Source organism: Arvicola amphibius, chromosome 12 (genome assembly GCF_903992535.2).
Source record: "Arvicola amphibius chromosome 12, mArvAmp1.2, whole genome shotgun sequence".
NCBI lineage: Eukaryota > Metazoa > Chordata > Mammalia > Rodentia > Cricetidae > Arvicola > Arvicola amphibius.
Window position 1 is genome coordinate 52,211,571 of NC_052058.2, and position 17,335 is coordinate 52,228,905.

Here is a 17,335-nt window from a genome sequence, read left to right on the forward strand (position 1 = left end):
TGGTGCTGCCAGGAGCAGACATGTCTCATTGTCATGAAAATCCCTAAATTATTAAAACATTAAATGGCATATTCTGTAGTCTTTGAAAGATATGAAGAATTCCTACTGGAAATATATCTGTGTACATCTAGAAAATCTAACTAACATGACTACAAACTTGACTATTATAAATGATTATCCATTAACAACCTATATTTCCTAATTATACATTACATTTTAAAATGAACTACACGATCACAATTCCTTAATCAAGATCAGAAATACATATTCATATAACAAAATTGACCTTAAACTTGTATCAATATATCAAGATTTATACCAATGCAAATTATTTATATCTATATCATATCCCCCTTTAAATGTAAAAGAACATTTATAAACAATATTTGGGAATCTGGACATAGTTATTTCTCTCCAAACTTTTTCCTGCTGTATAGGGGCGTTGTTAATCAGGTCTTTCATGGTATAACCTGTGTGATAGGTTCATCTCAGTCACCAATTGAATGAAGTAATTTTTTGAGGGTGTTCACAGCAACCTTTCAGGAGGGTGAGGTTCATGAAACCATATTATTGGTCTGGAAGCAATCCACAGGTTCTCAGTTTCTGTGAAAACAAAATACGAACCTCTTTTCCAAAGCATCAATTCTTAGATCCAAATTTGGAAATCATGATACCTTTAGAACATATATGTTGGTTTAGTTTGGCAGCCCATACAATGAAATGTCTCTCTGCATTTAGCTTCTTTACAGTCAAAAAATAAAGAAAACACAATAAAATACATAATCCAGACTCTGTGAATTTTCCATTTTTATGTGGCTTATTTTTCTTTATTTTTTTAATCTATAACTATCTGTACTCTGTCTCTTTAAAGACTTTATCCTTTTTTAAAGGCATTAGCTTTATTCTCTATCTTCTTTTTCTTCTCTCTCCCAAGCCTACATATGTCTAACACTATGACCCATTTAGAGGTCTTTTATGTCTGAATCTGCCCTATTGTGAATCTGTAATTCTTTACTGTCCAGGAACATTTTTGCTTTGCAGTTTTAAATCGATAAGCGCTTAAGAATCTAAGCTGTGGCATTCCTAGGTCAAAAACAGGTACTGTGGGCTTTCCATGCCCAGTCCAACATGGCGGAGCCCCTCGTGCCTCTGAGCCTTGCACATTGCACCACTAGCATGGTGGAGCTGCTTGTGCCTCTGAGCTGTAGCACACAATGTCCCCCTTTTAGGCACATAGCAAGTCTAGTTGCCATCAAACAAATTGTAGCACTTTACTCCAAATGCTCCATTCAAACTCTGTCTCCCGCAGGAGCCAGACAGAGATGGCGATGACGGCACAGCACAGAAACTGGTATTTCAAAATTGTCACTTTCTAGTAGACCTGATCCTGCTGTCTACCTGGGCAGGAAGAGCTGAGCCATGGGCATGGTCTCAGCTACTTTATTCCTGGCCCTGAGTGGGCCCAGAAATGCTCCATAGCCTGGAGTTTGCAGGGCCCAGGAAGCCGCGTTTTAAAATGCGCAGCTTTTTATAAGGCTGCTGAGTCAGGAAATTCTCTCTGCGGCACGCTACCCACAAACAGCAAAAAGCTGTGTTAAACTTTCTCTCTCTTCTTTTTAAGCCCTCTCAGGTTTTAGGTGGAGTTAGTAGACCACATTGGGCAGCCACTCTGGTGCGGCAGGTTCCATCCCCGCCACCCAGCTAGTTTATACCCGAAACAACCACATGGAAATTGTATTAATTAAATTGGTGCCTGGCCCATTAGCTCTAGCCTCTTATTGGCTAACTCTCACATTTTGATTCAACTCATTTCTAATAATCTGTGTATCACCATGAGATTGTGGCTTACTGGTAAAGATTCAGCATGTCTGACATGGCAGCTTCATGGCTGCAGCTCTCTGCCTCTGCCTCCTTTCTCCCAGCATTCTATTCTGTCTACTCCACCTATCTAAGCTGATGTACTATCAAAAGGCCAAGACAGTCTTTGTTTAACCAATGAAAGCAACACATAGAAAGAAGACCCTCCTACACCATTTCCCCTTTGTCTGTTTAAACAAAAAAGAAAGGCTTTCACTCCTTCCTAGACTTCTCCTGTTCTCATCGTTCTGCCTCTACTTCTGTCTGGTTGACTCGCCTATACTTCCTACCTGGCCAATCAGCGTTTATTTAAAATATGATTGACAGAATACAGACAATTCTCCTGCACCACTTCCCCCTTTTATTTTTTTAAACAAAGGAAAATATCCATAGTCCTTTTGTTGGGGGGGGATGTGGGCGTAGTATTCCAGGCTACTTCTGGCTGGTTGGGGGCACTGATAATCTTATGGGGACCTATAAAGAAAATTTAGAGTTATGATCAATTCCTGATTGGAGTATCCTGTGAGGCTTGATCATCTCAGGCAGCAGTCTTGAACCTGTTCTGGATGTAGAACTCTGTCATCTGGGCCATCTGTTCCTACCAGAGATTTCTCAGGTGGTCTTCCTTGATTGAACCTGATTTTTCTTAATTCAGAATGAATCCATAATCTCTCATTTCCTGTGGAAACAAAAGCAAATCCTCTTCTCCAAAGCAACATACCTCTTGACTTCAATTTTGAAGTCAAGGTTTTTCAAAATACCTATCTTGGATTAATCCAGCAGCATTTATAAGCAAATATCTTTTAGCAGCTGTTGCTCCTTCCTCAGCATTCAAACAATTCAAAGAGTGCATAATAGCATACAGTATCAAGATTCTCTGTATATTTTCCATCTTTATGTGGCTTTACTTTAACCATTATTTCTTTTATTTTTACTTTTTGAGACAGGTTCTCTGTATATCTTTGTCTTGGAATAACTCTGTAGACCAGGCTGTCCTTGAATTCACAGAGATCCACTTGCCTCTGCCTCCCAAGTGCTGGGATTAAAGGCGTGTGCTACCACACCTTGAACTCACAGAGATCTGTCTGCCTCTGCCTCCCAGGCATTGGGATTAAAGTTGTGTACCACCACACCCAATTACTCTCTTTTTCTTTTTTAAGGACTTTAACCTTTAGCCTGCATATATTTTTAACACACAGTAAACCATTTAGAGGTTTTGTCTTTGAATCTCTCTTTACTGTATATCTCTCTTTTTCTGAGTCTTTAAGGAGAGGATTAAAGCCGTGGCTTTGATGGCTAGATCCAACCCATTCCTTAGCTTTTCAAGATTTCAGCCTCATGGCTGAGATACTGGCTGTAGCCACGTTTATTGCCACAACTCTATGTCATTTCAAGGTCCTTGCAAGCAAGCAAGCAAGCTGCAACACTCAAATGCTCTCTCCGTAGCTGACCTCCTTGCCTCAAAGAGTCAGAGTTTGCACTGGCAGGACAGCCCAGGAAGCAAGCATTTTAAAGCGGTGCAGTTTTTTTTTCCTGCTACAGCTGAAAACCAAAAAGCATGCGTTCAGCTTTTCATCAACACTGTTTAAGTGTTTCGTGGCAGGACCTCTTAAAAGAGCTGCAAGGTTTTGCAGTTAAAGCTGAGTCAGGAAAGACAAGCATTGGTCTGCAGAGAGTTCGGTCAGTTAGGTAAAAAGGGCTTCACAAACGTGAGGCCTGCGCTAGTTCAGCAGCTCAGCCATGGGGGTGCACACTTGAAATGCCAGCACTGGGGAGGGGGAGGTAGGCACCCCTAGAGCTCACTGGTGGTGCAGTTTGGTCTGATTGGTGAGCTGCAGGCCAATTAGAGAACCTGCCTCGAAGAAAGCAGATGGCGTCTCCAAGGATGTCACTCAAGGTTTTCTTCTGCCCTACATATGCTCATGTACATGTGCCTGCACACAGTCATTGGCACACGCGAGCGAGCTCGCACACACTTTTTAAAAGTAAGTTTTATCCTTGTAATTAAGAAATTTGAACAAACCATTAGTTTATTTTATTAACAATTTAAATTCTAACATACTGCCAACTGCTAAATATATAGTAAAAATTCTCCCTCAAATAGCTTTGACCACACATTCATTTCCGTTTTCTTCTGAGAAAGACCATATAGTCTCTCTACTCTTGGTCTTCGTGTAGTTCATTTGTTCCCTGTTTGGACACATAGATGTTTTAAATATTTTGAGCACTTGCCATTTGTGGTGAGTTTTGTTGTTGTTGTTTTCTGTTTTTTTTTTTTCCCTACAAATAGATCAAAATACAGCTAGTACTTATTGGGCACTCCCAACTTTGCCAGACACTTTATTTAACATACTCTATGAAATAACTCCCGGAATCTTAATGCTACTCTATGAAGCAGACAGGACTATAACGTTGGTCTGTAGAAAGCACTTGTGGTCCCAGGGGAGAGATTATCGGAGACGGAAGAAGCTAAGATTCGGAGACTTTTACTCCAGATCATTCCAAACTACTTCTTTCAGAGCAGTGTTCTTAAATGTGAGGGAGGAGCTGATCAGATGAACTATTGATTAGGTACCTCCCATCTCTCCAAGTCTTGCTTACAGAGAACTGTACCCAAATTCCGGCTAGACTACTTCTGAAGTACGGTGGCTTTGGGTCACCAACGCAATCTCTTTAACGTAGAGCGTTCTTTCCAAGGCAAAATAGCAATCCATCCACTCGCGTTCCCATGCCAAGCTTTCATGAATTATAAGTGAAATGATGTGTACAAATACCCAAGGCAGAAACTGATCCTACTAGAGGGGCCGGAAACCGTCTGCTCGCTAACCGGGACGCTGGCGATAAAATAAAGGAAGAAGTAACTAACAACCGCTTAAACACCGCCCGGAACTACGCCCCTTAGTTGCTGCACTCCACCCCGTCCGTTGGAGTCGCAGTTCCGACTAGAAGCCAGCTCCCTGAATAATGCTTCCGCCGGCCTGGGGCCAAGCTTGCCGCGCCGCACATCAAGCCCCACCCACCGCGGGTCTTCTGGGCCCTCCGGGTACCCGTCGCCACGGAAGCGTACTCTGCGGAAAGGGGCGGGCCTCGTATGCAAAGGCGGCTGATTTGAAAAGTGACAACGGTTGGTGTTTTGGGGTTGGTTGCTTGTTTTGTAGCTGCTGTTCCGGGACCTGCTGGGAAGGCAGGTAAGTGCGTGCGGGCGCCGGAGGGCGGCCAGGAAGTCTAGGGTCCGGGCGCCTGGGTTCGCTGACTTAAGCTTACGTGTGTTGATTTGAGACAGGCTGTAATGTATCTCCGGTTTGCTTAGAACCCACTATGTACTTGAGGCTGGGCTTGAACTCCTGATCCTATTGCTTCCACCTCCAAATGCTAAAATTACAGGCGTGAGCCACAAGAGTGGTATCAGTGGGACTTGTTTCGTTGTGAATGCTTGCCAGTTTGCTTTGTATCTTCTTTGCTCCACCATCTCTTGATTACACCCAGAACCACGAATCAAAAGGCAAAACGTCATTCTTAATCCAAAAATCAGGGAGCTGCGTGTGTATATGGCTCTACTCGTGTATAACAATGCCCTCCCCGTGGTTTTGAGGAAGTTTTTTATTTACTTCATTAAAATTGGGAATTGCTTGCTTAGTTTTGCGTTGCAAAACTAGATGTATAAATTTTAAGTTATTCCAGTACACGCTGTGCTTAGCATTGTAGTGTTATAAAGGAGACACAGTCATTAGAGATAATCTGTCCTATTTGAGTTAACATGTCAGAGAGTCATTTTAATAATATATAAAGTACTTTAGTCTGAGCTAAGAGATCAAACTAAAGGCCTCTTCCTCTCTGAACACGCGCGCGCGCGTGCACACACACACACACACACACACACAAATGAGTTGGAACTGAAATTGTACTATGAAAGGCTGAGAATTTGGATATGAGAAGAGGTTATTATACCCACTAATTGCAGGTGTAAGTCTCTTGGTAGGGAATTCAGAAATTCCCAGGCAGGTATAATGAGACATTGAAGTTTAGGGGAAGTCTTGAAGGGATTGATTTGTACTAGAAAGAGCATTAGATTATTAAAAGCTTTAGAAACTTCAGCGGAAAAGATTGAAATCTGTGTGGTGGGTAAGCTGATTGCACATTTGTGAGGTTTTGATGTCTTATAAGGGTTAACCCCATGGCAGTGTATATAAATAGCATCAGCAGAGGGGTGTGCTAATAATCATGAAGACATTTTATACCCACTCCAGTGCTAAAATTACTAATCTAGGTGTGGCTTGCTTTAGCAAGTACCCTCTTTGTAATGTTTTTATGAGCACTTTAAAAAACTGAGACTTAGATGAAAAATATTGAATGTTCATTTACTTTTTTCCCCCTCTGAAAGCATCATTTTAAGCCATGAAATAAACTGACCTTAGGATATTGAGAGAAAACCCCCAGAATCTAAACTTTGTGCCTAAACACAAAGTAGGCCTGGACTAGATGATTATAAAGAGATTAGTCAGGGGATAGGGGCTTGGGCTTCTGTAGGGAAAGGGAGTGACTGGGGATTTGGAATGCGTCCAGAGGAGGTACACAGTGAATTAAGGCTGCCTTGTTCTACCGATGAAGTCTCCAATGTCATTGCCACCTGTAATGATCTGTACCTGGGCAGGGATCAGAAATACAGCCGTTTTCTTATGCAAAGTACTTTCCTCTGCAGAGAAGGAACTGTACTGTGGAGAAGCCTCTGCGGGCATCTACACGTTTCTAATGGAAACATCTAGAAACTTCTTTCTACAAAAGGACCTTGCCGAGCCTTTCCTGAATCTGCAGCGGTCTGTAGTTTTTTGAAACACACCAAACAACTATACTTGGGGTAGGATAATTTACTGCCCCATACATTTATAATTTATACTGAAATAGATGACTAATGTGTGAAAGGCCCAAATCCAGATTTGAGATGATCCTATCTCTGAAAACAAAAGGTTTGCAATTATGAAATTCAGTAGTAGAAATGAAAATAGCTTACAGTCCAATACTGATGTAAGAAGAGTGCAGGGGAGATCCAGACTCGTGTAAGTGGGCCATGCGGAGGCTCTTCGAGTCTCTTTCACTGGATCGTAATGCATTTCTACATGAGCGCTACAGTTACCCACAATCAGTCGAGGTGGTTCCTTGCTGTATTTATTAATATTCTGCCCTAGACTGACTGTATCTGGAGTGTTGAATTCTTTTGGTATTAACTTTTCAGAAGATATTGTCTGCCTGGGGAAATAGCTCGATTAGGAAAGGCAGGACCCGAGTCAGCCCCTAGAACCTACATATTTCTTTTTCTTTTTGAAGTTCTGGATGTGGTTCATTGGTTCTCAGCATTGTGGAGAGAGACAGGGAAATGTCTGGTGGTTTGTCAGCCTAGCCTACTTGGGAACTTCTAGGCCTGTGAGACCATATCTTTAAATAAATAAATATTATATATAAATAAATAAGTAAAGGTGGGTGGCACCTGAGAAACAAAATTAGAGACTGCCTCTGGTCCACATGGACCAACACACATACAAACATAGACTAACACAAGGGAAGATACTGACAAAATAATATTTCAGGGGTAATTTAAATAGGACAGTATGATAGTGTGAAATATACATTTTGTCTTTGTCCAGAGTTCTTGGTGCACAGATACCAAAATGCTTGGAATCATCACAGTGATAAGTGAACTTCTGTAAGTTAATAGTTAGCTGTTGCCTGGTAGACTCTGGCCCTTGGGCAAGGGGGTATGGGTGGGAGTAGGGTGGCAGGATGGGGGTGAGGGGTGGTTTACCAGAAAACTAAGGCAATTCTATAGGATTAGGACATTCAGCCCCTGTCCCCTGACCCTGGGGAAGGGAGAGACTGCAAGTTGCTGGCATTGATAAAATCAATCATGCCTAAGGGATAAAACTTTTATAAAAACCCCCAAGAGCTGATTTTGAGAAACTCTGGGATAGCCAGACACTTGGTGGTTCCTGGGCCTCTTCATACTATCATACTGTCCTATGTAAATTACCCCTGAAATAATACTTTGTCAATTCTTCCCTTGTGTTAGTCTGTGTTTGTATGTGTGGGGTCCATGTGGACTAGAGGCAGTCTCTAATTTTGTTTCCAAGTTCCTCCCTTATACTTGGCACTGGTTGCCCAAGGGGGGCATGGTAGGAACCCCGTGTGTGGCACACTGTCAGAAGCATGAGTAAAACAGCCTGCTCTTGTGACCATCGTGTCAGTGGGGAGCAGTGTGAGGGTCAAACCCTCAATCTGTGGGTTGTGATCTTATTGACCTGGAAGTAGTGTCAGAACTTTCTGATCAGATGCTTAGTGGTGTCCACTACATAATTAATTATCTGCCTGCTTGATACTTGCCAGAAACCATTCCCATTTTAGGAACAAATCTGTACTGATTTTTGTTGAAGGAGTGGGAAAAGATGTATTCTTCTCTCTCAAAAATGATAAGGTTTTCAAAAAATAGTCTCATAAAGTAGTGGTCACATGTAAGGAAGTAGTCTTTAATTGTGTAGCAGAGAAGGTTTAGAAGGGACATCACAGCTTTCCTCCTGGCTTTGGAAGAAATGTCCTGTAAATAGGGATTAATGCATTCTATGCAGTATTGAGGTTGCAGCAGCTTTCTCAGTGGCATGAGCAAGTGTCTTCTAGTTATTAGGGACACACTAGAGTGAACGGGAGTAGCCTTTAGAGTTCCTGAACTCTGTACTGTTTTGAAGGGTTAAGAGCCAGGGCGTTATTTAACAGCTGTGTTTAGGGGTGGCATTTTCCATTTACTTGGAGGATAGGTAATTGTTGGAGCTTCTTCCATTCACTAGGAGGAGAGGCAAATTGTTGGGGCCTCTTTTTAAGCCATAATTGTTTGAAGAAACAGTGAGAGCCTAAAGTAGATTTCAAAACTTGTAAACCATTTCAGTTTGTTTGCAAAATTGAATATGTTTACACTGGGTCTCTGCTCACACTGGGAAGTAGTATCCTTTGGACAGACAGCTCTGCAGTGAGAGACCACCCGAAGCATTGTAGGGTATTTGGCAGAATGCCTGGCCCCTAGCCATTGCATTCTTGTCCTGACAACTGAAAATATCTCCAAACATTGCCAGCTGTGCTCTGGGATGTGTAAGGGAGACAGAATCATGACAAGTGCTATTTTAAGAGGACACCAGTAGGAATAATCTATTATCTGCACACATTAGGACAAATAGGTTTTTGCTGTTTTATGTGCTTTGAGTTCTTGCTTTGGTGAAAGGGATTCTTGCCTTAAATTAAAACCTCTCTTTCCCTCTCTACCTCTATGTCTTCTCTTCCCTCTGCCTCTCACCCCTGCTTGCATCTTAAATCTTATTAGTCTTCTTACTGTGTGTGAGTAGGATATCAAATCAGAATGCAGCATTATTTCCTGCCTTGTGTTAGTATTGCTTATATCTAGCTGCTGCTGTCTGTCTGTCTTGTGCTTTGAGAAATAGTTCTCAGCGTCTTGCTAAATGCTCTGGCCCTTGTGTAAAAACAACATGATTTTCCTCCTGTGTGTCAACTCAAAGCCTCTATTCCTTATGGAATAGGACATTAGGAATATTGGCAAAAAATGACTTATTACTTTGTGATAAAAATTATTTTAGGATAAAACATCACCTTCCAGTGTGTGTTTGTATGTATGTGTGAATAAAATTCATCTTGTTCTCTTTTGAGACAGGACAAAGTCAGGTTGACCTTGAATTTTACATGTAGTTGTTACATTGAATTTCTGATCCTCCTGCCTCCACCTCCTAGTGTTGGGGGTCTCCAGTATGCATTACCATGCCTGGCTTAAAATTCTTTGCCTTATTCCCATATTTGATGATTATACTACTATGGACAGTTCAACCACAGCTTGTTCATTTTTTTCCTATGTATCAATTTCTAGATAATACGGACTATTCATTATGCGTATTTCTGATCTTTGTTTTTTTCTTCTTTCTAACTAGGAGGAGACTCTCATCATGGAAACTTTGTCCTTCCCCAGATACAGTGCAGCTGAGATTGTGGTTCATATTCGCAATAAATTACTAACAGGAACTGATGGCAAGAACTTCTCCAAGAATGATCTTCATCCGATCCCTAAGGTAAAATGTGGCTCTCTTTACACAGAGATACTGATATTTAAGAATAAACTAGCTGCTAGGTCTGTAGTGTGGGAAGGGAGGCGGGTGCCCTCATATTTGTTGTAGGCCAGTCATTTTTAATCTAGAGAAAAATTTCTCACCTGGTGTAATTTTAAAATAACATTAAGTTTATATGTGGGGCAACTTCTACAGGCCCAGTGGGAATGCAGTACTTTAATACAGTTGTTTTCCTTAAAAAAAAAAAAGCTTTAAACCATAGATATATTAAAGTATATTAAATTTTTATATTACTGGAGTGGTGGTATGAGGGTATCATTTATTGGAGACCTTGACAGGATTTATTCCAAGTGGCTTCCTACACACGCATGCTTAAAAACAGTCTTCTTTGGAAGCACACAGATTAATTTTCTTACATTATGCCCCAGGCGGGAATTGACTTATTCTGACAGGTGTAATTCTTTATATGTTTGCTTATTAAATGCAAAAATGAGCTGTTTATGTGTCACAGCAAAATCCCAAACCTCGCTCCATTCTCTGTGTTGGCCTTGAAGTTATAATATGGGAAGGTTTATTTTATCATATCGAATGCAAAATTGTTTATCTCAGTGTTCTTTGGTTTTTTAAAATGGGGAGAATGGCCTCAGAGCAAATGATTGGTCTTTGAGGTGAGTCATGTAGCTTTAGGTCAGCATTGCCACTTTCTCACCATGTTTCAGGCTCTCTGTTCCCCTAATAAACCTGAATACAGAAGAGCAAACAGGTTCTTGGACCCACATTTGGGATCGACTGACATAGAAGAAAAGGTTTCTAAATCTTGCTATTTATCCATTATTCCAAGTATTGCAGCTAAACTGAAATCTGAGGTGACCTTCTGGCTGTAACAGTGGGCTAGTCTGAATGATCTGTATTCAAAAAGTGAAAATAAAATCTTGAGGTTTCCATCATTTCCACATCCCTGGCAGAGTCCTGGAAGACCCACCCGTCTTTCCTGTCTGGGCTGGGTGAACTGATTGGGTTGGATGTGGATAAAATTACTCTCGTTCATAAGTAACCAATTTCCTTGTTTATTCACTACACATGAACAAATTATTATGTAACATAAGGTGTCTTAGAATTCAGAGGAATTATGAGGTATTTTGAGGAAAGGGGGTGATTTTTCTCTCCTTTTCTTTTGTTGCGTTAACCGACTGCAGCATTTGATGGTGAGGATGGCAGTGGCACAGCTCTCTGTGTGAGACATTGACAGTTGTTTTTCTGTTGTAGCCCGAAGTCTTGTACACGATCTACATGAGAGCCTTGCAAATAGTGTATGGGATGCGGTTGGAGGCCTTCTATATGGTGAGTTAAGAGCTAAGACAGTGTTTGGTTCCTGTTTGTAAGCAGATCTGCTCACAATGCATTCTGCTCAAAAGGTTAAGAAGTGTTTGACTTTACTTCCAACAAATCTAAAGGATTACAGAAAAATGATCTCACTTACAAAGGAATTTTAGGCACCATAATAGCTTCCATGAGACTCCTTAGTAAGATGAAAACGATAATGAAAGACCAAATGACACTTGGAAATTGCTGATTCTGTACAGTTTGTTTACAGGTGTTTGGCTTCAGAGACTTTAATAAACAACTGCCAAGTCTTTAGAAAAAAAATTTTTTTTGTAGGAAGGACTCTAAGATTAAACTAGGTGGTAGTAAGATTGAAGCAATTGAAATGAAACAAACCACGTAGTTCTAGTCAGAAGGACTGCTTTTCTTGACCATGTTTTGTGATGAATATTATCTGAAGATCCGTGACGATGTCATGTCTGTGGGGTCTCATCGGTTCTTTTTTTTTACTGTTTTGACAACCCAGACTGTCCTCAAACTCATCATTTTCCCGTGTACTTGTATAATAGACACATGCTACCACTCTCTGCCTATGATTGGAGGTTTTTAAAGAGCAAAGATTTTTGCCCTCTGTTTACTATGGAGCTTTGCCCCCTGGGGACTGAGCATCATATATTCCTGTCAGCTCTGGCTGTGCACTAAGAGTTGTGTTGTTTTCAGATTTGGTGGTAATGAACTTATATCGTTAGACCATTTCCTGTGTTTAAGGTTTCTTATAGTAGAAGATTCTTCTCATTTCGTCTAATTGACTTGTGATATAGATTTCATGACTTATTTCATGCAGATCCCGGTGAACATAGAAGTCATGTATCCACATTTAATGGAGAACTTTTTACCAGTCATCAATTTATTATTTCATCTGTGAGTAAAGGGTGATTTTTTTTTTAATCTACATTACATTAAACTCTTCTAATGGTATGGTCTTTGTAAAAGAACGGCTCCCTCTACTTTATCTCGTATGGTTTCAGAGTTCTCACATGTATTCAGTCTTCCCCTCTGGCACTTTTCAGGATGCTCTCAGGTGACATTCTGAGGTCCTCTGAGTCTGGAATTGTTTGGTAGCTTTGCATTTTTGAAGAGTCTTAGAATCACCAAGAATATATGCTGTTTATTGTAGTGATGAGCTGCGGGCAGGCCTGCTTTTCGTCCCGCCCGGCTCCCGGCCGCCTGGCTAGCTTATGCCCCAAAATAATAACACACAAACTGTATTCATTTAAACACTGCTTGGCCCATTAGTTTCAGCCTCTTACTCACATCTTTACTAACCCATATCGAATAATCTGTGTAACACCACAAAGTGATATCTTACCGGGAAAGATTCAGCATGTCTGACCTGGTGGCTGGCTTCATGGCCACTGTCCCAGAGAGGAGAGGCAGGGCAATTGCCCGAGGCATCTGCCTCACTCCCAGCATCCTGTTCTGTCTACTCTACCCACCTATGTTTTGACCTATCAGACCAAGCAGTTTCTTTATTAATTAACCAATGAAATCATCAGATAGAAGACACACCTACATCAGTTTATTATTCTGTAACTACCTTTATATAAATGGATGTTGTAACATGTATAAAAACCAATACTAATGCAATGTAGAAGTAGATTTCCTGCTGCAGGACTGTGCACTGCAGTAGACTGCTGACCTGACTTGGCCCTGGCACACTGAGCAATGGATCCAGAAATATGTTTGGAACTAAAATCTTTGTGTTCATGGGTTTGCATCTAATGCCCTGCTCTTCACTGTTCTGCATCCCCAAGGGACTCCTTTATGCCCATCTGCCGAGTGAACGACTTTGAGATCACTGATATTCTGTGTCCAAGTAAGTACATTTCCAGTCATTTAATTCGCCATTTTCCCTTTCTGCCAATAAATGTAAAAGAAAATTATAAGAAAAAAATTTTTAGAAAGTTATTTCTTTTTTGTCCTTTATATCTTTATAAAACTGTTTTTAAAATTGATTTTTCTTAAAATTTCTTTTTTAAATGTTCCTAAAATTTTGGAAGATAACTTTATTTCTGTGTTGGTATCACTCTGCCAACCCTGGTGGATGCTCCTAAAACTCATAGACTTCCTGTCAGAAATGTGGCAAGCACCAACCCCACTAAGTGACATAGTACAAGAAAGACAGAGATTTTTCTGCCTGCTTTGAGAAGGTGGGTTATGGTGAGAAACAGACCAGACCCAGTTCCCACAGAAGGCTAAAACTACAATGATGGTTGAGCTGAAGCTGGAGTGTGCTGAGCCTAGCTGCAGGTCTAAGAGGATGCTGGCTGTGAAGACGTGAGCAGAGATAAGAAGGAAAAGGGCCAGGTGATCGAGTTCTGAGCTTATTTTGTTATGAAGACAATGTAACATGAGGTTACATTTAAAAATTGGGAGTCCATATACAAATGATGCATGGGCCTTATGTTGCATAGTGAGTTAATCTGGCCAAAGATATCAAATTACCAATTACGTTTTTATCATGAGAAGCTTGTATTGCAGCACAGATAGTCCACTGCTGTAGATGTGCATAACAATTCCGTGACTACATAAGTGTCTTACGTTCGTTTGCAGTCAGTCCCTGTGGCCGCCCTTCTCCGGCAGCACTGATGTGTCTGCTATCACTTTGGCTTTTCATCAGATTTCATAGAATGGAGTCACAGAAGAGTACAGTCTTTTCTGTCTGGCTTCTTTAAACAGTGCTTTTGAAATTTATTCATATTAGCTGAGTTTATTAGTCCTTTGTTTCTTTTGCTTTTGCAGTATTCTCATGTACGTGTATGGCCCAATTTGTTCACCTATTAGCCAATTAGTAGGCATTTGAATTGCTTCTACGTTTGGTCATTATTGGCAAGCAGCTGTGAAATATTCATGTTTATAAGTGTGTGAATATGATTTCATTTCTCTCTTTAAATGCTGAGGAGTAGAGAGTCTGGTTTGTGTGGTAAGTGCATGCCTCACTTTTTAAGAAGTGGACAAACTCTCTCCAAAGTGGCTGTGTCCCCATCAGCAATATTCTGCTGTTTCCGCTGAGCCGTATCCACTGTGGTTTGAGTGTTGTCATTTTAATTTTCGCCATTTGCTGGGTGTGTAGTGGTTTTAGTTTACTTTTCCTTGATGACCAATAAGACAGCATATTTGTATATGCTTGTTTACCGTGGTATGTCTTCTTTTGCAGAGTTCTTTTCAAATCATTTGTCTATTTTTAAATGTTTTTAAATTAAGAATGAATTATTTTATGTGTATGGGTATTTGCCTGCCTGTATACCTGTGTACTGTGTGTGTACATTGCCCAAAGAGTTCTAAATCTACCTTTAATCTTTTTTTCTTCCTTATAATATTTATGTATTTCCGTGTTCTCCAATTCTTGCCTTATTTTGGCTACTGAATTTTTAAAAATAGCTTTTGAAAGATTTATTTATTTTTGTGAGTGTGTTTTTCCTTCATGTATGATATATACCATGTACATGCCTAGTCTCCTTGGATCCTGTTGTTGGATCCCTGGAACTAGGGTTACATGTGGTTGTGAGTGCCATATGGGTGCTGGGAGCCAAACTAAGGTCCTCTGCAAGAGCAGCAAGTGCTCTTGGCCTCTGACCCATCTGTCTGGCTCCTTGTTTGTTGTTTTTATAAACAGTATCTTACTATATAGCCCACACTGGCCTAGAAATTAAAAGCCTCTGGCCTCAGTACCATGAGTGTTGGTTCCTGGTGTGTCCTGACATGCCTGTTTCCCCTTAGTTTTGAAAGTTAATTTTCTTAATTACCGAGTTCTAAGTTGATGACTTTTCCAGGGCTTTAAAGGCATGCTGGCACTGTTGAAAACAGTATCTACAAGGAAGACCAATAAAGACCGATAATAAATCCCTTGAAGATACAGAAAAGGAAAACATTATTGCTGCCTTATATAATGGCTTCCTTTGTTCCTGATAAGAAAACCTACTCTTATCTTTATTCCATCTAATATGTCCGTTTTATTTTCTTGTCCTTGCTTTTAAATTTTATTACTACTTCCTAGCTACTTAAATATATTTTGGGGTTATGGGGAATTTTTGAATTTTTGTTTTGTTTTTCAACTTAGAGTTATTCACTGTTTATGGTTTTCATGAGATTTAGACCTTACTCTCCTGTTAGGCAAAAAGTAGTTTTTGTTCTTCCTTTTTGTGGGATTTCATCACAGCCTTTGGATGCTGTCAATCCTGCCTCTGCTCATAGGTGTGGTGACTGCACCTGCTGGCCTGCATCCCACGAGTTTCTCTGGCTCTAAACTTCTTTTTCTAATCATTCTGGTACAATTTTTTTTCAATGTATACAACGTCTGCCTGCATGTAGCCTGCAGGCCAGAAGAAGGCTCCAGATCTCATTACAGATGGTTGTGAGCCACCATGTGGTTGCTGGGAATTGAACTCAGGACCTCTGGAAGAGCAGCCAGTGCTCTTTACTACTGAGCCATCTCTCCAGCTCCCAGCACAATTCTTATTTCAGATGTCTTTTGTTTTCATTTCTTTGAGTTGGAGTTGGATATTTTTAGGAACTGTCTTTATCTTCATAAGACTTTGTTTTTGAACAAATGAGACATTTTCATGGCCTGTTTTACTGTATTGTCGTTGGTGCTATTTCAAGGTATTTAGATATTTTTCTTTTTATAAATCATATTCTGGTTTTGCTTTTTATTTTTCTTAGATTACAAATTTTATGCCATGTGATACTGATGCTTTTGTTTACTACTTTAGATATTTCTGTTTCTTCTCTCAGCCTTTGTAATTTCTTCATGTCTGCATGCTGATTAGAACCAGCTTCTCTGAGACCGCCAGAATTTTCTAACTCTCCACAGCCTCTGTCTTAGTCTCAGCAATTCTAGTTGCTCTGGCCCCTTCAACTCTAAAATCTTACCGTCTTGCCTCCGTAAGACCCATGCCTGCTGTTGGCATTCTCTGTTAAGAGCAAGTGCATTCACAGGGCTTTCCTCTTTCCGCTTTGAAGGTGGTTTCTGTCCTATATTGCATGTGCTCTGCTGTCTAAAGGTTTTGCTTCATTCATTCATTCATTCATTCATTCATTCATTCACTTTCTGTTTTAACATTAGGGTCTGTCATGGTCTCTGTTCTCCTATATAGCTCAAACTAGCTTGCTTTCCTCCTTCTCTCACCTCCTTTCTAAACACAAAGATAATGCCAGTCTAAGTTAGAACAGATAATTCTGCACCTCGTTAAGGCGTACATTTTTTTCTATTCTGTGAGCCAAGTCATATGGTAAAACTGATATATTTACATTCTGTTGTTTCAACGGTTTACAGTGTTTTTTTCTTTTTTAGAAGCAAAACGGACAGTTCGGTTTTTAAGTGGCATTATCAACTTTATCCACTTCAGAGAAGCATGCCGGGAGACGTATTCAGAATTTCTTTTGCAAAATGTAAGATTTAAGTATATTTTCTAGATACATACACACCAGATCAGCAATCTCATGTACAGATTATGAGTCTGCCTTGAAATTTTGTCACAGGTCAATTATTAGGTAATTGTTAAAATTGGATTTTGTTTTATGTTTATACAAAGTAGATTTTAGTTTGGGGATGATATTTTGAAATGATATATTCTTGATAATACAGAAGATAGAATTTTTTTAATGTTGTAGTTGAGACATTAAGAAATAGTTGTTTTTTTTTAAGTTTGCAGAGGTGCATAGTCTTCTTCAAATAACTGAGATATTTGAAATTTGCTTGCTTTTTAAGCAAGGTCAGGTTAGACTGTCTGTTATTCTTCTGCCTGGCCTCACAGATGCAGTTCAACATCATCACTTTAACAGATGGATTTTTTTCCATTGTACAACTGGTATACTCTGTGGAGATTATGGACGATTGTTGGGGGCCTCATTCTCATTGCTCTTTATGTGCAAGTGCTGATCTCTTAGAAAGTACCTGGTAACATGAACCAGATCTGAGATTCAGCTACTTGGAGTTGGATAGACTCTTAGTTCAAGTAGGATAAGCTTACTTTCCTGAACCTGAA

The 17,335-nt window shown here is 40.2% G+C and overlaps 1 protein-coding gene across 7 annotated transcripts in view; it reads left to right on the plus strand.

Moving 5' to 3' along the window:
• The window catches only part of Nuf2 (NUF2 component of NDC80 kinetochore complex), a 47,630-nt gene that overhangs the window by 13,607 nt on the left and 16,688 nt on the right, over positions 1–17,335 (plus strand). For 3 of the 7 annotated variants that reach the window (XM_038350113.1, XM_038350114.1, XM_038350120.1), the window contains 5 exons: positions 9,831–9,968; positions 11,232–11,306; positions 12,133–12,209; positions 13,103–13,164; positions 16,642–16,739. In XM_038350113.1, the coding sequence (XP_038206041.1) occupies positions 9,846–9,968; positions 11,232–11,306; positions 12,133–12,209; positions 13,103–13,164; positions 16,642–16,739 (435 nt within the window). In that variant the 5' untranslated portion in view covers positions 9,831–9,845. Of the gene's footprint in view, positions 1–4,941; positions 5,046–6,556; positions 6,713–7,496; positions 7,556–9,830; positions 9,969–11,231; positions 11,307–12,132; positions 12,210–13,102; positions 13,165–16,641; positions 16,740–17,335 lie in introns of those variants that run through there. The other 4 variants (XM_038350118.1, XM_038350116.1, XM_038350115.1 and 1 more) reach the window with 4 other exon arrangements.